The following is a 21,896-nucleotide window of genomic DNA, read 5'->3' as shown; positions in this document are numbered from 1 at the left end:
TTTCCAAAACTGTTGGACCAGAGCATCTACAACCATGTCTGACTGCAGGAGCTCTTTTGTAGGATGTAGGTACTGACCGGTGTTGTAGCAGCATACATTATATAACAGGAAAAAAGGTACCAGACCTCAGTCACACAAACAAGGCTGACACCAGACCAACAACAGACCAAACTAAGATCATTTTACCCAAAGGGCCAGAAATCGGTTGCCTTGGAGTTTGGAGGTATGACTGATGTAAAACAGTTTCAGCATCTTAAGATTTCCCCCACTAATTCCCCTTTGTGATCATAAAACCATGTTAGCCATTTTGCAATCTCTGCTTCAAATAAGCATCAAACTTACCTGAAGAAGACTAAAGGATGCATGGTTGCCAATTTGCGGCAGATCACGTTGGCGTCCTCCACCTTCTGTTTATTGTTCTCATCCCGCTTCCTGTCTGACAGGACAGTCAGCAACCTGTACAAAGGTGATTTATTTTATCTATTCATTACTTATTCGGCACTTTCAAGAAATATAACAATAAACAATATAATCATGGTGATTACAAAATACAGATTTTTGTAGCAATATTCTGAGTGCAAAAGATGGCGGCCAGGGAAGAAGAGAGTAAACTTAATCACTGTAACCGTAATGGTCCCTCTGCCCAGCCAACTGATGCACTCAGAAGAAATATAGCATAAGGTCAAATAAAGAGAGTAACACATCAAATGATGTACATGGATCAAGGTATCAGGACAGACATCTTACATTTTCTACCAAAATATATCATAAGAATACTGATAACTTAATGCACTTATAGTGTGACATCCATCTAGTAGTACTAATCGGAGGAGCATTATGACATTAAGAAAGTGAGGAAGAAGTACAAACAAGACTGCAGGATATACAGTGTTGGAAGCAAATGCAAAACTGTTCACTGGTCCCTTTTTTTAGAACAGGAAAAACTATCCTCGTTGAAAGATGGAATGCTCAGATTCACTCATCAGCATTGGGCTGTGCCTTCAGAAGGGGTGTCAGAGTGAGTTTCATCATAGCACAAATGTAAAATATATCGACTGTATTCAGGTTAGACTTCAAAGAATCAAAAGATTCTAAGGGACGGATATATTCATTACAGAAGGGTTGTAAAACTTAGATATCATTGTTAAAACATTTCATCTTTTAATAAATAACACCTGAAACACCATGTACTTTATATATCTGCGGTGGAAAGACACAACAGGAATTGATCCAATAGTGATTTTCACTTTTGGTTTAAAATCTAAATGAAGTACCGTCTTACCTGTGAACCAGTGCATCAATATAGCTGGATGCACCGATGCCGTGGGGCCGGTATCCAGCAGTCGAGATGTCCTCCATGAATTTTTCCAGAGCCTTAGGCATCTGAATGTAGACCTCAATGAGAAGATTCTGGTACAGACTACCAGATGTACTGATGTAAAAAAAAAAGAAAGAAAAGAAAATCATATTTATGTCAACACTTTTATTTTATAGTGCAGAAAGAAGGATTACAGCCCGACAATGGCATAAACAAACACAAAAAGTACTTATTCAGCTGCAAGAATTGATTATCTTATCAGGATGACGACCAACTCAGGAGAAATCAAAACCATCAAACAATGCCCAGGACAAAAATGCAAGGTGGAAGCAAAAGAAGGCCCAGTTTGAACAGCCCCTTATGCATGTCAGCTTTTATCAAGGTTAAACCTGCCACCAATTGCAAAAGAAATCTCTCAAGATTTAAGGAATCTAAAATATGACAAAAGCATTTGTTACCGTTTGGCATACAATAGACCAGTTTACATTTAGCACATGTCCCACATGACCCCAAACATCCACAGATCTTCAGAACATGAAGAGGTCCCACTTTGTACATTTTGAAATAATCACTCCTACAGGGTCGGAGGTGCCACATAAATAGCCCAAATTTGTTTTCCCTTTACAAAGAATACTTCCACCTGTGTATCATGGAGTGCACTGCTTGTGCATAAATTAATAATGATAACATAACTTTCAGGAGCACGTATCCAGTATTTTGTATCTGTGTATTTCACAATTTGTTCTCCAATGACCTTTATCTGCTCATGCTCAGACTGCAACCGTGAACTCGCATATTCGAAAGCTAAAATGTAAAAGAAATTCCTGCCCCTCCCACTTGAGTAAGTTAGGATGGGCCATTAGGATGCTCAGATTCACTCATCAACATTGATAAAGGCCTTCAGAAGGGGTGTCAGAGTGAGTTTCATCATAGCATCTTCACTTACACCATCTCTCAAAATTCCAGATCCCATTTTAGTGTAAACTACATGGATAGATTTGTTTTCTTTATCCACTTAGTAAATCAACAAAACAAAGATGAAATTTACTGTGTGGGTCTACAGATTTTATTTCTTTAAAAATGAATAAAATATTGCCCTTTGCATTTGTTCTCATATTATCTCACTGACCATAATGCCACACAACCTGATCGGCTGATTTTGCTTCGAGAAGGAAAAATTACTTTTATCCTCAGAAATTTGAAAGCACATTGAGCATCTGGTTCCCACAGAACTATTTTTAATGCAATCCAAATACACCAGAAATCAGAGCACCTGCAACACTCACCTCGCCTCTTGAGCTTTCCTGCTGAGATGCTCCACCAGAGACCCGATCAGCTCTGCGCTGCCTCTGCAGCAGTTCAGAAGCAAGGGCAACCTGGCAGATGGCGAAGGACAGCCGCCCCTGCTTGCCCCATCGCCAGCCGCTCTACTGGAGGAGGTCGGCGAGGACGGGACGTTGAGGATTGGGGATGTCACCTGACATTCTGTGATGATGAAGTCGGCCAAGGTGCAGAGCTGTCGAGGGTCTATCATGAGGATGTTCTCGTCAGCATATCTCTGTGAATGAAACGGCATGGTACACAATAAATCACAAGACTCAGCATGCACACACAACACAAAATGCCACACTGGTGAAACAAATTGAGCTAGGCAGGACACCTCCACAGTGACAATGCCTATTAAAGCCCATCTGTACTTTTTTGGCTAGGAGGGATTAGACTACCCGGGAAGGTCACTGACAGGTCCCTATCTCATCAAAAAGAGGATCATGGGGGACCAATGGTCCCCGATTAGGCATTGCTTTCTATAAAGGGAGCAAGTAGCTACAAGTAGTACAGTGGGCCTTTAATATATGCAGAGTGATGCATTTACCAATGAAGCGATTTCCAATTGACTGAGTTGGTTTATCACCTTGTGTGAGGACAAGTCCTGATCAGGCAAAGTAAAGCCTTGATCAAATATGATGCGGCAAAAATGTGTTTTTTTAATGATGTTAAAGGTAAAGACCAGTATTGGAAACGCACCAACTTCAAAAAATGAAATGGAAGCTCTCATTACCAATCATGTGAAAGAATATGTTTTGACTAATACATGATGATACAAAATTTGCCGGAAAACCGCCTACTAATTCATATATTTGGTAAATTTGTTTCTCTCATGGTCTGTGAGAGATATAGGGTAGTCCCATATACATCTTTCTGTGTATAGTGCTTGTAACTTTACAAAGAATGGGCCAAATTTCTTATCATTTTGATGATTCCAGAACCTTGCAGATGCTAGATGCTAGATGATCAACCTTTTCTGATCGATTCCACAACGTTTCTTTCACAATGCAATCGCATGACCATAACTGGTCTTTACCTTTAAGTGTATTACGCTTCACGTTTCTATAACTTATAACACAAAGCTCAGTGAACACGTGTAAGGCCTTTGTTGCATGCGGTTGTCATTTAGTTCTATTTAAACAAACAAAATGCGTCAGGATGCGGTAGCTTTTTTGCAGCAGTTTCCCCCGTCTTTATGAACAAGCCTTAACAAACATCTTCAAATTGGGCACACCTCACACTTGCAGGCAAAATAGCGGGTGCAAAATAGCGGATTTGAAAATGAAAGGCTCATTGAAATACAGTGTTGGAAGCAAATGCAAAACTGTACACTGGTCAATTTTTTCAGAACAGAAAAAACTACCCTCGTTGAAAGGTGGAATGCTCAGATTCACTCATCAGCATTGGGCTGTGCCTTCAGAAGGGGTGTCAGAGTGAGTTTCATCATAGCATAAATTTAAAATATTTGGTCATCGTCGAATACATGGAGCATGTGGGCTTAGAACTTTACAATAGTAACGCTAGGCATAGAGACAGAATGTCTGGTTCCCAGTTCGACAAAGACCTTCAATCTGACATTGGGTTTCAGCTTTAAAGGCATCGTTTAACAATGTGAAATCTGAGATGCATGGCCCTACATGTGATCAGATATGGTGTAATATTGAAGCCCTAATAAAAAATTGTGCTTCAAAATGATCACATAGTGCCTCAAAAAAGTAAAAATCTTTGAGTGACCTGTTTTACCATACTCATTTTCCCCAATAGACTGCAGTGTAATGAAAACTGTTAGGAAAACAGAAAATTTGATTTCGCTTTCCAATCATGAAGATCTTGATAATCAGACAGGCAATTGGCTTGTAAATGTCATGGGGTTCCTGACTGACCTAAAGGTTTATAATTATCATCGCATCATGAGCTAAATCCAGGATTTTGTTTAAGAGTATGAGACAATGTTACTGAGTCACTTTAAGACTGTGTCAGGTAAAACTTGTTTGGAAGAATACAGGCCATTGTGATTGGCTAATTTCCTATGATCACATGACTGACCTTGGGTGCTTTGGTGTCTCTCCCTTGCCATATCTTGGGTATATGAACACAGGCCCAGAGGAAGTCTAGCACGGCTGTAGAATCAAGTCTAGACACGAAAGAAAACACAGAAGGGACACATTTTAAAGATGAAGTTGAGTTCTAGTCATGCGATTGCATTGTGAAAGAAACGGTGTGGAATCGATCAGAAAAAGTTGATCATCTAGCATATAAGTATTGGTGTGTACTGCAAGGTTCTGGAATCATCAATATAATAAGAAATTTGGCCTAGTCTTAGTAAAGTTACAAGCACTGTACACAGAAAGATGTATATGGGACTATACAAACATGTGGAATAAAAATCTGTCCCGATCGTTATGCTCTGACATGCCATATTCAAAATATCAAGGCATCTGAAGAGCCATGTTTTCAGGGATCATTTTTTATCTGATGTTCTTCCACATTTGCATAATAACAATGATAATGCTCACAAATTATTTTTCACCTCTTCCCAGAACTCATCCTTCTCTTTAAGTAGGATCAAATCATAGATCAATGGAAGAAATGCATATTTCAATGTGATGTCAATCAACTATTCAATTCAATCCAGTCCAATCCTGTAGAGCACCAATTCAAGTTGTCTAATCAAAGGAGATTTTGAAACCAAACAATACTGCATATCCAGTCCATTTGGGCGATGTCTGTTCTTTTAAATATCTACATTTTCATTGATGGAATATGTCTAATAATTTCTGTTCTCAAACTCACAAATAAAATATTTCAGGCGAGGAGATAAACAGTCTCTAATATTATTCTATGATATAGACACACGATACAAAGGCAGTGATATCCAATCAAAAAGATATTTGATATAGCGCCTTTTCCTTGCAGTTACAAAGCGCTGCACACACGCTCCACAATGTTTGGGCCACTTAAAAACAAAAGAGACACTTCTCAGAGATCAGTAAAGTATATGTAAGCTGGTAATAAAGTAATTTCTAGCAGAATAGATGTGACATGAGTAATTTCTTGAACTGGTCAACATCTCAATCCCATCATTTACCTCTCCACCGCATCCTCCCTTCCCAGTAGGAAGCTGATGCAGCTATGCAGTGTGTCCCAGCTAGTCTGATGGGTCAATAAGGCCAAGAGGTAGCCACTCCCTCCGCTACCAGTACCAGGACCATCACCGCTGGAGTCCGCGACCTTCCCTGCGTCCTTCACTGGAAGGGTCCTGGACCTAAACATGACCTCTTCCTGGATGTCAGGGCACGACCTTATGACCTCCGGGTCGATGCGGGTCAGCCAGTCCATGAGCAGGCCGCAGGTCGAGGTTTGTGTCTTTGAGGAGCTATTGGTGGAAGAAGATTTAAAGTAGTATATACATGTTAATGCATTTCAAGGTAAACTGAGTTCTGGAGGGTATTTCACATAGATTCTAAGTCGAACTTAACTGAAAGTTGGACTTCAAAATTATGGAGAGCCATTTGTAGCCTTAAAATAAAATATGTTCGAAAGCAAAAATTCAAGTATGTTAGAGTTAACATAAATTCCACTATTTTCAAAGATGCTAACGGCTTTCCATAATAGTTAAGTCCAACTTAGAGATAAGTTCAAATTAGCATCTTTGTGAAACAACCCCCGGGTGAGGATGAATGTCAAGAAAATGTCCATATTGGTAATTTTCAAAATAAATCATTCCAATTTTATGGGATAATTCCATTTTTATTGGAACAAAAAGAATTTGAATGTAGTAGAACGTGTAGTACTTTGGAAGTCTTTAAAACTATTCTGTGGATCGAATAGGCACCCATTCATCCTTTTCCACTACTTTAATCTACATCAAGTTTATATGCTCAGATTCACTAATCAACACTGGATAGGCCTTCAGACGGGGTGTCAGAGTGAGTTTCATCATTGCACATGTTACATACATCATTGCCTTGTTTCGTTAATTAAACAATGTGTTTATAAATCTACAAGAAATGATTAAAGAATGCATATACTACCTGAACCAAACATAGACATGGACATGCGGGACAAGGTATTAAAATCGATCGATGACAATTGTTTTAATTAGTCTCTAAAACTCACCAAATTCCATTATGAAATTCATTATCACTGGGCCACTACAAACGTCATCAATACAGGTTTTTTTTCTCTCCATTATACCAACATTTTGAAGAACAAAGCAAATACAATCACTGTTTGAACTCATTTAATTTGATTGCATATGAAGTCAATAAGGAGGCTAGATTTTTACCTGAACCCTGAATCTTTTCTATCAGACTCCTGGTGCATGAGCCTGGTAAGCATGCTCGCTCGAGCATGTGCATTCAGGGTCTGTTTGTTTGCGTTTCTTCCCAGGCATTCCTCCAATAAGTCTTCAAGATGGTTTCTTTGGGACGGAGGCTTCAACATTTCTGTACATGTTAGATAAGAGAGAGAAAGAAAGGGAGAGCAAATATTGACCAATTAATCTTATATCACTTGTGCGACTAGAGGGAATATAAAAGATTACCGGTACTCAAATGTAACTTTCAACTTGCACTAAAGGAATGGTGAGGCTGTACCTTAAACAGCAAGGGGATAACATTGTTTACGTCTACCTTGAAAACTATTCTATGAATCAAGTCATCCTTCCCCACTACTTTCCAAAAATTCCATCTATAACAATCCACATCAAATGTATGTGCTCAGATTCACTCATCAGCATTGGGATATGCCTTCAGAAGGGGTGTCAGAGTGAGTTTCATCATATCACACGTTTCTTTACAAAATCTCCTGTTTCTGACAAAGGATGCAGCAATGTCATTAAACAAATCATCAGCACAAACACATACACTACATGTACTAAGAAACAAAAAAATGTGCTAAGAAATAAAAAATGGACCCTAGGAGATAGTAGCATAAATTCTGTCCACACATTCACAAGATATCAACAGTCATAAAAAGAAACAACTCAATGAACACCGCACTAACCTTTCTCCAGGCTGCGCGCCTCATCCCCTTCTCCCACTTTCTCTGGTTGGCTTCTCGTTCCTGCTTTAACTCTCCGCATGCAGGCCTTGATGGTTGACACTAGCTGGCCAGTAGAGGGCAGTGTGCCTTGTAGCATCTCAAGAAGGGCGATGAAGTCTGATTGAGATGACTTTGGTGTTTTCCTCTCCTTAAGAAAATGAAAGAGTACAAGAGGTAGGATATAATCATGAGTACTCATTAAAGCCTGTCTGTACTAGTTTGGTCAGGGGAGGAATCATACCAACCTGTAAGGTCACCGACAGGTGGTTATCTCATCAAATCAACTCTCAATTTTCATAAGAAAAAGGGGATCATGGGGGACAAACAGGCACCGATTAGGCATTGTTCGCTAAAAAGAGGGCGCAAGTAGCTATAAGTAGGCAGTGGGGCTTAAGATTGTTCATCAAGGTTCTCTTGACTAAATTCATACAATTATAAACGGGAGATTAGCTCCGCCCCCCCACCCAACCTACTAAACGTTACCCTATGTATTACCTTTAAAGCGATACATTACACTGATTGTCTGATATGAGCCAGAAGGGCTCATGTACAGTCAAACCTGGTTTAGTGACCACCTGTATAGAAAGACCACCCGTCTACAGAGACCACATGTTTTATTTCCCTTGAAAATGGTTTCTCATTGAAACATGTACTAAAGGAACCTGTACATAAAGACCACCTGCCTATAAAGACCACTTTTCTTGTCTCCCTTGGGTGGTCTTTACAGACAGGTTTCACTGTATTTGATATATTGCTAACCCCTATCAAACTCTCATATCAACAGATGATATTAGCACAACTGATTTATATGATTAATGTTATACACCAAATACAAGTATGTGTTCTGATGCCTTTGGTGATTTCAGAAAAATGCTCAGATTCACTCATCAGCATTGGGATGTGCCTTCAGAAGGGGTGTCAGAGTGAGTTTCATCATAGCATACACACTACAGAGGTGTCGTGGTCAAGTGGATATGTCACCGGACTGTGGATCAAAAGGTCCGCGGTTCAAGTCCCTCTGTGGCACTAATGTCCTTTGGCAAGACACTGATGTACATTTGCCACTCTCCAACTAGGTATTAAGTGTTAAATGGGTACCTGGTAGGATGCAAAAGCTTATGTGGATAGATTAGCAAGTATGCGCTTGTAAAAATGATGCCTGGCTGGAATGCTTCCAAGGGAGTGGAGAATGTGCATACATATGTGCGGGTAAGCCTGAATCCGATGACCGGGGTAATAATATATGTCTGTAAAGCACTTTGAGAGGGACTGCGATCCTAAAAAGTGCTAAATAAGAATGAGCTATTATTATCATTCCTGTATAGATGCCATATTTTTTAGTACAACACGTGGGTCGCTAAGGTATGCAAATTGAGCTCAAAATAATCAACATCTTCAAAAGATCATCACTAAGAAATTACCTTAAACTCATGAATATTCATGTCAATACCTCACTTTAGGGTATTCCCCTTTGATGTAATTCCACCATACTTACTTGCACAGATGCCATGTGCTTGAGAAGAGAGCATGGGTAGCTGGGGTGATCAAGGATGGCTTCAATGAAGGTCTCTGCGTGGTCACCAGTGAGAATAGAGCGCAATGCTTGGATTAGTCGACAGCACAGCGTTTGACCAGGGTCACCAACTCCTCTCTCTTTCAGCATGGCCTGTAAATACAAAAGAAATTGAGACAAAGCGATTGAAGAATGCTGGGCAACATTCTTGTACCATGTTTGAGATTGAATTTGAGTCAAATTGAAACTGTAAAATACACAAATAGAATACAGTCAAACCTGCTTTAGTGACCACCTGTCTACAAAGACCACCTGTCTACAAAGGCCACATTTGTTGTTTCCCTTGAAAATGGTTTCTCATTGAATCATGTACTAAGGGAACTTGTCTACAAATAATAATAATAATAATATTTAATTGTTGTATAGCGCTTAATACAAATGTCTCTAAGCGCTTTACAAATATACTATTACCCCGGTCATTGGATTCAGTGCTTGCCCGCACACACTGTGTGCACAATCTCAACTCCCTGGGGAGCATTCCAGCCGGAAAGACCACCTGTCTACAAAGGCCACTTTTTGTATTTCCCTTGGGCGGTCGCTATAGACAGGTTTGACTGTACATCAATTTTACTAGCAAAAGCAAAGAGTTCTGTGGCAAGTGAAATGGTATAATTTCATCTAGCTTCATTTTTGGTAGGTGACTTGAGACTAGAGTATAAATATGCTCAGATTCACTCATCAACATTGTGATAGGACTTCAGAAGGGGTGTCAGAGTGAGTTTCATCATAGCATCTTCATTTCCAAGAATCCCTTGGTGGAGGGAAAGGTTAAAAGACTATCTTTAATTCAATCGTATTCCATTAAAGACAAATTAACTGACAGAGATTGCAAATCAAACCAGAGTTACGACGTAGCTTCACATGCAAAAAGTTGACAAGCTGTTCTATTGAGACTTTTCCACACAAATCAGTGGCTGCATTTGAGCTATAGTTGACCACTGATAACCAAAGGGTCTATTACATGGGTGATTTTTTTCCCCCTCAACCCCCCCCCCCCCCCACCTCCCCTCCCTTGAAATTAAAAAAAAAATGGCATCTAACAACATTCCCCTCTTTTGAGTAAGGAAATTGGGGAAAAATTGGGAAAATAAGGGGAAAAGAAAAAAGAAAAAGAAGGAACAAAAATTGGAGGAAAAAAAGGAAAAAAGAAAAATCAGGGGGGAAAGAAAGAAGAAAAATAAAAAACAAAATTGGGAAACCGATTTAAAGAGTACTTATCAGGCCTGCTAGTACTAGTTGTAGAAAAGATGCACTACGGTAGTAACAAGGACAGAAAAAGTAGCGTACCCACAGGAAACCCAAGTTTTTAAAACATGAGGGCAAGATCATTATTTTTCATACTACAGGGGGGGGGGGGGGGGGGTGCAATATAATCTTACCTTTTGCATGTTTCTCCAGATGTCCCTCTTGTCTGACATGGTGGTGGCTTGGGGAAGGTCTACAAGCTCCAGGACCAGGTTCTTGAGCTGGTCCTGGTCCTGGATATCCTTCAACATTGTCTGGTCCAAAGTGGGCTTCTTCTCTTGCTCCGAGTCTGATACTTCCATGGCCTTTTCATCTTCTGTTTAGAGCGAAACGAATGGCAAAATAACAATTATAATTTAATGGTGCTTTTAAAGTGCTTTCCACCTAGTACATGTATGGCAGACGTATCGATAAGGGATAATATGTATTGCGACAATATAAAATGAAGGATACCATTGCAGAAAGGTGGTTATTATCAGCAAAGGAAGTATATATAAGAATTAGACAGCAAGTGATTAACATCTTACACAAAAAACAAAAAAAATGCCTTGTATATTGGTAATAATAATTATATTGACAGGGCTTCTTTCGCGGTACATCAAAAATATTGACTGCGCTAAGACCATATTGCCCTCATCTTCAACTCGGGGCAATATGATCTTACATGTAACTTGGTCAATATTTCTGATGTACCCCTCAAGCCCAGTCAATATAAAGAAAATGTTCTCCACTCATTTACTAGAAATTCTGAATCATGTATCCTCTGATTTACCTTTCTCTTCTTCTTTAGGTTGGTGATTGAGTAGCCCTAGGAACTGGTAGCCCCCCTGAGCCCCTCTCATCTGCTGGACCTCGACCAGCTGTGCCATGTAAGACTTGTCTACCACCGCAGCATCCATGGCCTGGGGCATCTGGACGACCGCCGCATCCAGGTGGGCTAGTAACTTGCTGTAGGATGGTGTTTGAAGGGGTAGAACCGGAGATAATGGATTGGCTTATTGAATGAAAACTTTTAAGCCCCCTCTTAATTATAGGAAGCCCCAAAAATTTGATGGCAAAATTTCACTTAAATTGTATCATAATGTGAAAGAGGATGTGATTTAAGACACATTTCTGCAAGGATTGTCAAAACAAATGTGTTTGAAGTCGAATATTGATGAAAAAATACAAAATTAATGTTTTCTGCGTACAACAGAAAACCCAAATTATGTATTCTTTCATCAATATTTGTCTTCAAACACATTTTTTGAGGGAAATCTTTGCAGAAGTGTGTCTTAAATGATATCCTCTTACACACTATGATACAATTTAAGTGAAAATTTGGGGCTCCCAACACTTTAGAGGGGCTTTAATAAATTCAATAGCAATGTTAACAACAAGTTATCAACAATATTGAATACTTTTATATGAGAAATAATTGAAAAAAAGAAATGTTTGAATTGTGTATGTTAGAGATAATATTGAATTTTGCATGAATGAGAATAAACTAGTTGCAGTGGATTCACACCATTCAGAAACATATCCACCAAATATTTTACAGGTGCAATTAGTATCATCGATATGGATTTCATACAAAATGTGTAGTCACTGAGAAATCAGCCAGTGAGGATGATGATTAGCCTGCCAACAACTTGAAAATTTGTTGGCCCATTTGGAGCCTAAATATATTGAGGGTAGTGATTATCAAGAATGACCTGAACACCTCGGCCCCATTTCACAAAACTGGTCATCCTTGTCATCAGTGACAAATGACAGTTTTTGTTATAAGCTAGTAAAATCCTTGCTTCTGATTGGTTATCAACAGATTTGTCACTGATTTTTGTCATTTGTCATTGAAAAAAGGCTTTGTGAAATGGGTCCCTGTACTGGTTTATTTGAAAACCCTTCTTGACTGGACACAAGAAATGTGAAATAGGAAAAATTATCAATGAAATATTGAGCTCTTGTAGAAGAAGAGATATATGCTCAGATTCACTCATCAACATTGTGATAAGACTTAAGAAGGGGTGTCAGAGTGAGTTTCATCATGGCATTGATAAGAAATTTGTCTTTTAAAGACTATTTGTCACTGAATTTTGTCATTAAAAGAAAGGCCTCGTGAAACAGGTCCCAGTACTCGAGAATATTCTAATCTCTTATATCAACCCAATATGCAAGAAAGTTGGCCCAAAATATCAGACCTACCTCATACTTTGAACAGGGATACCAAAAGACTGGATGAACAAGACTAGCTGAGCTGGCTCCAAGTCTTGAAGAGCTGAAAAGAAAATGCATCACATACACAATATATAAATAGTTTCTCTATTATCATACTATTACTCAGATCTCACATGTCCTTTATTTTACTTACAACTCATTTTTTAATTTTATTATTACACTTTGAATTCAGGACTAAGGCAAAATTATCTCTCAATTATGGAACATCATCATCTTCTCACAAATGATTCAATCAAATTCAATCATATATTTCTGTCATACTTGATAGGAAATCTCTTGAGCATTCATTTCAATCGTAAAATAACATTGGGAAGAATGGATCATTTACCTTGTGCTCCTTTCAAAAGATTATAAAATACATATCACAAATGAGCATTACGTTACTTTAATCGTCATTAAAAATCCCTAGCACAATGAAAACACTACTCCTCTCACCACAGACTTCTGACATTATTAATATTTTTGTTATTGTTTTGTTTTGCTTTACTTTCTGGTGATCCCCCCCCCCCTAACAAGCCCCTGTCTCTGAGGCTTTTTTTGGCACACACACCCTTTTCTTTCATTTCATTGTATTTCTTTGTATTACTAGCTCATATGTATGTATTACTCTGTTATCAAACATATTGATTTAAACATGAAATCATGCATGACATACTGTTATTTTTTTTTTTTTTTTAATGAACATATTGGAAGAAATAAATGAGAGCTATATGCTCTCTCAATCAATCAATCAAAAGACATGAATCTGACAATTGAAAGTAGGTGTGTTTTAGACACTTACCAGCAATGACGAGCTGATCGACACTTGACCTGATCATACGGAGCTTGAGCCAATCAGGAAGCAGAAGGGCCTCTTCAGACGTGTCCACCAGGTATGCCGAGGGGGGCGGGGCGTTACCGGGACACCATGTGCCGAGCAGGTAGGTGAACTCACTCTTTACTGGGAGGGGAGGGAGAGGGGTGTAGATAACGGAAGTTTAGTTAACCAGATACACAAATCAATAGAGGCAAAACAGATATACCAAGTAGTAATTGTATTTAAATATTTGCAGAGGAAGAAAACGTATAATTATAACATGAGCAAAGTGAAAAGTACCCCACAAACAGAAGTGACAAGGGGGGCGTTTCACAAAGATCCTAAGTTGAACTTATCTCTAAGTTGGACTTAACAACTATGGAAAGCCGTTAGCATCTATGAAAATATTTTGTAAAAGTTATTTTAAAAGGCATAATAGTAATACATGTATGTACAGCGCCATGAGCGTCAGAGCCTGGCGGATACCGGCGCTATATAAATATCCATATTATTATTATTATTATTATAAAATGTTGATTCAAATCATTCAAATTTTCTATTATCAAGAAGATTTCATGTTCTTGATGTGGAATTTATGAAAAGTCTAAAATACCTAAATTTTAACTTTTCAATATATTTTCTTTTAACCCTTACTGTACTGGGCTATTTTGAGCACCCACTGACTGGGGGGGGGGGCCTGGGAGGCCCCCCCTATGATCTCGGCCGTCGATTGTCCGATGAACACGAAAATTTGCATGTTTGTAGATATTTACGTAAGGAACAAGATGGTATAATTAGTTTTTTCCGAATATGCAAATTTTTGTCGTTAGCCTAATTAATTATGCAAAATGCGCTAATTTTATGCATTTTACAGAAAACGTGTCAAACTCCATTTTTTGAATGTTGAAACTCATTATTCATATGAAACTTCTTTTCTAACACAAAAAAGTTATTTTAATGTAATTAATAATGATAATTTATGCAAATTTTGATGGATTTTCAATTTTTTTTTTTTTTTTTTGATGACATGCGCATACTAATTGTTATGTAACGCCTTACAGGTATATCCGATTTCGACGAAAATGGTATCAAAATGTGCGTAAGACTTGAGGGAAAAAAGTCATGAAACGGCAATTCAAAATTCCAAGCGGTTGCGGCGCAATCTCCGAAAATGTCGAGGGGGGGGGCCTCCCAGGCCCCCCCCCCAGTACAGTAAGGGTTAAGGCTAAAAATGGCTCTCCATAATATTTAAGTTCAACTTAGAGTTAAGGTCGACTTGGGATCTTTGAGAAACACCCCCTGAAAACCTATGTAGGAAGGTCATTTTCAGAAAAGTTGGAAGTAAAGGGGTTCTCTCCTGGAATTATGAAAACGAGAGAAAAAAAAAGATGGACCCAAGCTCTAATCAGAGTAAAGGTCTTCCTGTATCCCTTCCAAAGCAGTCATTAATCCTTCACAGCTACTACTGAGATTTTTATCAAATAAATACCTTTAGGTTCTCCATACGTGAGAAGGATGATCATTGCATGGACGACCAGGATGTGCATGGTGGCTGACTCCCCGCTGTGCCAACGTAGGAAGACCTGGTCCTGAGACTCAGACTAAACGGGGGAAAACAATAATACCAAATCAACATGCATAATTACAAGGAAAGTAAAAAAAATAAAATAAACATCAATTCATAAAGGTTTATGAAGTCATGGTACATTTATCAACGCATGACAACAAGAGGTAATTCATTTGTTAATACTACAATGTAGTACAGTCGAACCTGCTTTAGTGACCACCTGTGTACAAAGACCACAATTTTTGTTTCCCTCGAAAATGGTTTCTCATTGAAACAGGACCTTAAAATGTATTTTTTGTTAGAAAAAGATACAATCAATTGCAGCAAAAATGGGGATACAACATATTATTACAATATTTTTTTTTTTTTAATGTTAAATTTCTTATCACAGCGTATTAAAATGAGTAAATATTACAAGGTAGTCGTGTACTACACACACATTGGCAAACCAAAACATAAAGTGTTTGAAAGGCCATCTGTACTAGTTTAACTAGGAGGGATTAGATCACCCAGGGTGGTCACTGACAGGTATTTCATCAACTCAGCTCTAAATTAACATAAGAAAAAGAGGATCATGGGGGACTAATGGTTACTGATTAGGCATTGTTTGCTATATAGAGGGCGCAAGTAGCTATAAGAAGTGTAGTGTGGCTTTAATAAGCCTGTTCTTACCCATCTATAACCCTCCTCCTCGTCTGTAGACTTGATTGCCTTGATGACATAGTTGCTGAAGATGCGCAGCATGGCGGCTAACGTCTCGTCTCCGGCCGGTGAGGCGCCCTCGTGTGGCAGGATGCAGGTCAGCATGGTCGGCCGCTCCACGATGAGCTGAGCGAGGTCCTGGGCCAGCTCGTTGAGGTCGGCAGGTAAGACGTGGTGGGAGAGGAAGATGATGTAGGCGCTGACGGCTCGAGGGTCAGTGTCGATTTGGCACGCCTGATGGATGGAGAAGCAGAGATTAATAGAAAGATTAAACGAGAAGTTACCGTTTGAAGTTTGATCTTTTTTTATTAGAGAGTAGTGGGAAGAGATTGGCTTCGTGCGGCATGGGTGCATGAGTGTCTGGTCAAATTCTATTTTATAGCCCCTTATAGCTTGGAGAATGAAAGTGTCAGAAGTAATTGGGCACCAGTTATGATAAAATAGCCTCAGTCGACCTCTAACAGGATGACTGCGCATGCGCAAGGTGGGTTCTCATGTGAGCTCTTACAGAGACTCAAAAAATAAAATCATTTTTTGTTGAGAAAAGCTTTATAACCAGAAGAAATATATGATATGTATATGATATCTTGCTCCACTTTTGGTAAGTGACTTGAGATGCTCAGATTCACTCATCAACATTGTGATAGGACTTCAGAAGGGGTGTCAGAGTGAGTTTCATCATAGCATACAGACATCACTGTCGTCTCAGTCAATAACAAAATATTACAATAGTTATCCTGTACATTTTCCTCCCTTGTCTGTTAAACCAACAATGTTTAATCTGTATCTCACCCACTCTCAAACAGTTCCAAAGAAACTTGAAAAACTAATCTTATGTCAAATTTTTAAATTAATTATTTTATGCTATTATTATTATCATTTGTATCATTATTATTATTATCATTATTAATATGAGAAGCTTACACTTCTGAGCGCTGTGGTGGCCTGGCTCTTGACGGTCTCAAAGTTGGGGATGGCAGGCACATCTTGTAAGAGCCACTTGTGTGATGACAATGGAGAATCAGAGTCAGATGGCTCTTCCACCTCCATAGCATCCTCCCCTAACCTTGGGGACAAGACCATGGCAAGCCCCTAGAGAATGCACGAGAGAGAAGAATGAGTAAGTTCTCACAACAAAATAAGGTACTCACTAACAATACATAAATACAATGAAAAACAAAAATACAGACTTAACCCCCAAAATTACTCTCATTGAAAACAAAGAAGAACTTTTTTAATATCATCCAAGAGATGTATAATTAAACTTTCACCCCAACTGCTTAAAATATCGATTTTGCAGCATGAAACTTAAGTGAATTGCAAACATTCAGGGTTGTGTTTTGGTTCCTTCGCGACATAAAACTAGTGAATAATCTGTACCACTCACATAGGTTTCATGCATGCAAAAGTTTCCGGTAACATAGTGGCCATCAAACAACAACAGACTTTCTTCAAACTTGGAAAGAAATGGGAAAATAATAAAAATATGAAACATTCCTCAGGCAAGAAATGAACTTTGACCTACGACCTTACCTTGGAAGCCAACGTCCTGGCTGACTGCTGCTTGGAGGACAGCCTGGTGAGGAAGTAGCCCAAGACCTCGGAGGTGTTCCGCGGGTCAGTGTTGGGGTCGAAGACCAGGGACTGGAGCCGCGCCAGAAGCTGCTCCTGCTTGTGGACCTTCTACAGGTGCAAAAGTAATAGAGACCAAACCAATCAGGGGGGTGTTTCACAAAGATCCTAAGTCAAACTTAACTCTAAGTTGGACTTAAATATTATGGAGAGCCATTTGTAGCCTTAAAGTACAAGTCCACTCCAAAAATAATTTATTTCCAATAGAAGCAGAAAAATCAGACAAACCAATCAAAAAAAGTTTGTGCAAAATCGGATAACTGATAAGAAAGTTATGAATTTTTAAAAAAGTATATAAAACTATATGCAATGTAAATCACTAAACAGATTGCCACGTCATGTCCTCACTATCCACTAATTGTTTTCTTTATATTGATAATATAAGTACTTTAAAGTAAAATATATTTGAAAGCAAAAATTGAAGTATTTAGACATTCCATAAATTTCACATCAAGAACATGAATGATTTGAATCAACTTTTTATGCCTTTTAAAATAACTTTTACAAAATATTTTCAATGATGTAACGGCTTTCCATATTAGTTAAGTCCAACTAATAGAGATAAGTTCAATTTCGGATCTTTGTGAAACACCCCCCTGGTGTTATATCATTCAACATTTATTTATCAAAAAGTGACTCTAAGTACAAGTAATCAAATTCATAATCATGACATACATGAGAAAACTACTGTAAGAGAGAACATGAGGAAATAATTCATGATGGCAGTGAGAAAGAATCAAATTCTAAGAAAATTATGCTTTTATAAATCATGTCAGGAGAAGAAAAACAACATTAGCAGAGTGGAATCTGTTGAATTCTTTGAATAAAATAACATCATCAGGAAAAACAGATTTTTCAGGTTTTATTTAAAAGTGAAAGTGAGCATATTGCTAAATAAGTAGGAGGTAAATGAATGAAAGACATTATGTTACTTTTCAAAGAGACAAACAATTATAGGATAAACTTTGAAAATATATATATTTACAGAAGTGAACGGAATGTTCAATTTTACTTTCCTGAGCATCGTTTCAAGAAGCCATCAAAAGAACAAGTCCACCGACAACCTATTGATACACTTTTATTAAATTTAACACATGTTTCAGTGGGATGTCAGTGAACTTATGACAGTTTGTGAAACAATGCCCAGATGCTTTTCTCAGATCATTTCATAGGTTGTATTGTACAGTCAAACCTGCTTTAGTGACCACCTGTCTACAAAGACCACATTTCTTGTTTCCCTTGAAAATGGTTTCTCATTGAAACATGTACTGAAGGAACCTGTCTACAAAGACCACTTTTAGTGTTTCCCTTGGGCGGTCGCTATAGACAGGTTTGACTGTATAACAATTGAGGCAGTAACCTGTCCTACCTGTTTAGAAGACGAGCTGCTCTCTCCCCCGTCTGACCCCCCTCCATCCTTGTCGGCCTCTTGGTTTATGAGGAACTCACAGAGGCACTGGACAGGCAGGACGTCCAGGGACCCCTCGGCAGAGTTCACCAGCTCAGCTAGCCATGGCATGGATTGAGAAGTGCCCTGTAACATTCAAGATGTTGGTTTTATTTGGGATGTTATAGATAGTGTATGGTTATTCATAGGTACTGGTTGATATGGAACTCACAAAGGTACTGGATAGGGAGAATGTCTGAGGAACCCTCTGCACAGTTAAGAATTTCAGCTAGCCATGGCATGGATTGTGGCACAAATGTTTTTGATCAAGACTTGGAAGCATTATATTTCAAGATTGGTAACACAAAACTGTTATAGCACCTACGCCACCAATTCATTTCTTGCTGAACAACTCCCCTTGTCTATCATCCACCCCTCTGCAATTTTTTTTTGAGACTTGCATACAGGGGATGTAGTATTCTAGAGCTAAGTAATCATTTCAACTATTAGCCTGCTCAGATTCACTCTGTCAACATTGGCATAGGCCTTCAGAAGGGGTGTCAGAGTGAGTTTCATCATAGCATACAGACACACTGTCTTAGTCAAATAACAAAATATTACAATAGTTATCCTATACATTTCCTCCCTTTCTTCATTCTATTTTTACTTAGTAATAACTTAAGTTTTTATCAAATAGTATTGTTTGCCTACAAAAGTACAAAGGATAAAAGAAAGAGAGTATGAGAGAAAATAGAAAGAAAACGGGAGAGGAGAAAATAAACAGGGATCTCAAGTGGAAATGAGCACAATATAATGAAACATGAGAAAATAGATCAAACAAACAGCCCAGAAAACAACCTTCCTACTGTCACCACTTACTGGTATACCCTATTCAACAAACCCTCATTTTATATTCAACCAGTTACTGAGAATTGCACTAAATTTTTTGTTGTTTATTTGGTCAACTGCCCTTGAGGGATGTTTCCAACAAGACTCAAACTACGCCAGAATTGTCGTAGTCGAGTGGTTTAAGCACTCGACTTGAAATTCAAAGGCCGTGGTTCCATCCCCGAAACGACAATAATATCCTTTGGGAAGGCATCGATCTACATTTGCCACACTCAATCCAGGTGATGTAACTGGGTACCTGGCAGGAACAAATTCCTTGAAATGCTAGAGCGCTATAATGGCAGCTAGGCTAAAGCCGGGGTGATAATAAATGCACCATTGGAATAGAATTTCTAGATAGATGGCGCTATAGAAATGCCTATAAATATTATTATTATTATTACACACCTGACTCTGGATGATGTCCAGTAAAAAGTCTGGGTTCCTGCTCCTGCACAGCATGTGACCCAGGTGAAGCACCTTGTTGTAGTGCTGGAGCTGGTCCAGGATCTGAATGGGAGGCCTCCGCACAGGGCCACTGTCAAGAAATGGAAAAAAGGATGATGGTGAATTAGGTCATGCAGAAACAGTTACCACCAGTCTGAAGGCAAACACCCTTTTACATTAAAACATTTACTACATAAAATGGTATACCAGGGCCCCCGTCTTATAAAGAGTTATGATTGATTTGGATCAATCTTTAGTCTTCCGATCAATCGCAAGTTTGCAGTCTCCTACATGCATCTCCCATGTACATACTTTCTTTATCAATCGCAAATAAGTTGCGATTAAAATCAACTCTTTAAAGCCCTACTGTCCTTCTTGTAGCTACTTGCTCCCTCTATATAGAAAACTTGGTGCCTGTTGGTCCCCCATGATCCTCTTTTTCTTATGTTAGTTGAGAGTTGAGTTGATGAGATAGCCACCTGTCAGTGACCTGGCTGGGTGGTCTAATCCCTTCTGGCCCAGTAGTATTGACTGTCTTTAAAAGATGGGACCCAAGTAATCCTAATGTCAGGCATTTCTTATGATGTCAACCAAGATAGTCTGACTGGTTGTTATTACAAACAAGATATATGTAAATCTGACATTCTTTCATCATGTACTACAAACTGTGAATATGAATTCTGAAATAAATGAATATTAATGAGCCTGCCTGAAGTGAGCATGGCTTTGTATACTCATTTTGCCTTACAGTAAATGTGTGTATATACCATTAAAATTTCTATTCAAATGAATTACTTTGGTATCTCTTTGACTTAGAGTGACTTACTTTGGCTCCAACTTCATGAGTTGTGTTAGCAGGAGACTGTTCCCCTCCATGATCTGTACCCTGGCAAGAAGGTTCTCAAACTCGAGGATTGCTTGCTTTTCGAGCTGAGCAACCTACAAAGAAAGAATGAAAATTTGATGATTATTAGGTCTCATGATCTTTACCAAGCATGCTGGTTCTCAAATTTATAAAATGGCCTGGTTCTTCCACGGAGTCACCTACAAATCATTATCAAGAACAAAATATACATCTAACACACCATAATCTGTACCCTGGCAAGGTGGTTCTCAAACTCGAGGATTGCTTGCTTCTCCCCTCTAAATTACGTCTTTCTCTACTGCTACAGTTTTTTTCTTCTACAATACTTATTTTTCCAGGAACCTATAATATACAAGCACTGCTTTTTAATAGGTTCCTCACATTCTACTTAATCTATTATATTAATTGAGAATCATTGAGACGTGCTCATTTATACTACATGTGTTATATAATTTTATATTTTATATGTATGTCTATATTTTGACAATACAAAATTGAAACTTGAACGTACACAAACACCAAAGATGGAATGATTGATAGGTTTCATGAATTATCAAGTCATCATCAAGAAAAAAAATATCTATGTATCACACCAGAGATTAAGTGCAGTCCAATTCTAAAATTCGAAATCCCACAGCTTCTACTTGTTAAAGTGAAACACACACCCTTGCACAGTCCAAGGGCAATTTTTCAGACAAGTCGAAAGCACAATTTCACAGTTTATAAATCATAAGAATGTACATGGACATTGTCAAACCAACATTTAAGCATAATACTAAATACATAATAACCCACAAATTGCAACTAAGATGCACTCAAATTCATCACATAGAGCGTTGTCAGAAACACAGGACATTGGAAAACTTATCAATGAAATATTGAGTTCT

General features: G+C 38.5%; 1 protein-coding gene across 1 annotated transcript in view; it reads right to left on the bottom strand.

Moving 5' to 3' along the window:
- LOC105436718 (integrator complex subunit 1-like) overlaps nucleotides 1-21,896 on the bottom strand; it is a 52,422-nt gene that overhangs the window by 6,831 nt on the left and 23,695 nt on the right. The window contains exons 19-37 of the mRNA XM_030978793.1: nucleotides 20,971-21,083; nucleotides 20,106-20,235; nucleotides 18,792-18,956; nucleotides 17,324-17,473; nucleotides 16,715-16,882; nucleotides 15,761-16,024; nucleotides 15,011-15,122; nucleotides 13,507-13,665; nucleotides 12,693-12,765; nucleotides 11,281-11,456; nucleotides 10,643-10,824; nucleotides 9,186-9,356; nucleotides 7,652-7,838; nucleotides 6,933-7,092; nucleotides 5,733-6,020; nucleotides 4,691-4,778; nucleotides 2,605-2,876; nucleotides 1,283-1,432; nucleotides 343-456 (exon numbers count right to left, since the gene is read on the bottom strand). Of these exons, the coding sequence (XP_030834653.1) occupies nucleotides 343-456; nucleotides 1,283-1,432; nucleotides 2,605-2,876; nucleotides 4,691-4,778; nucleotides 5,733-6,020; nucleotides 6,933-7,092; nucleotides 7,652-7,838; nucleotides 9,186-9,356; nucleotides 10,643-10,824; nucleotides 11,281-11,456; nucleotides 12,693-12,765; nucleotides 13,507-13,665; nucleotides 15,011-15,122; nucleotides 15,761-16,024; nucleotides 16,715-16,882; nucleotides 17,324-17,473; nucleotides 18,792-18,956; nucleotides 20,106-20,235; nucleotides 20,971-21,083 (3,122 nt within the window). The remainder of the gene's footprint in view (nucleotides 1-342; nucleotides 457-1,282; nucleotides 1,433-2,604; nucleotides 2,877-4,690; nucleotides 4,779-5,732; nucleotides 6,021-6,932; nucleotides 7,093-7,651; nucleotides 7,839-9,185; nucleotides 9,357-10,642; nucleotides 10,825-11,280; nucleotides 11,457-12,692; nucleotides 12,766-13,506; nucleotides 13,666-15,010; nucleotides 15,123-15,760; nucleotides 16,025-16,714; nucleotides 16,883-17,323; nucleotides 17,474-18,791; nucleotides 18,957-20,105; nucleotides 20,236-20,970; nucleotides 21,084-21,896) is intronic.

Source organism: Strongylocentrotus purpuratus, unplaced genomic scaffold (genome assembly GCF_000002235.5).
Source record: "Strongylocentrotus purpuratus isolate Spur 01 unplaced genomic scaffold, Spur_5.0 spur5_contig_815, whole genome shotgun sequence".
Taxonomy (NCBI): Eukaryota; Metazoa; Echinodermata; class Echinoidea; order Camarodonta; family Strongylocentrotidae; genus Strongylocentrotus; species Strongylocentrotus purpuratus.
Note: the sequence above shows the minus strand (reverse complement) of the source record. Positions and strands in the feature narration are given on the sequence as shown.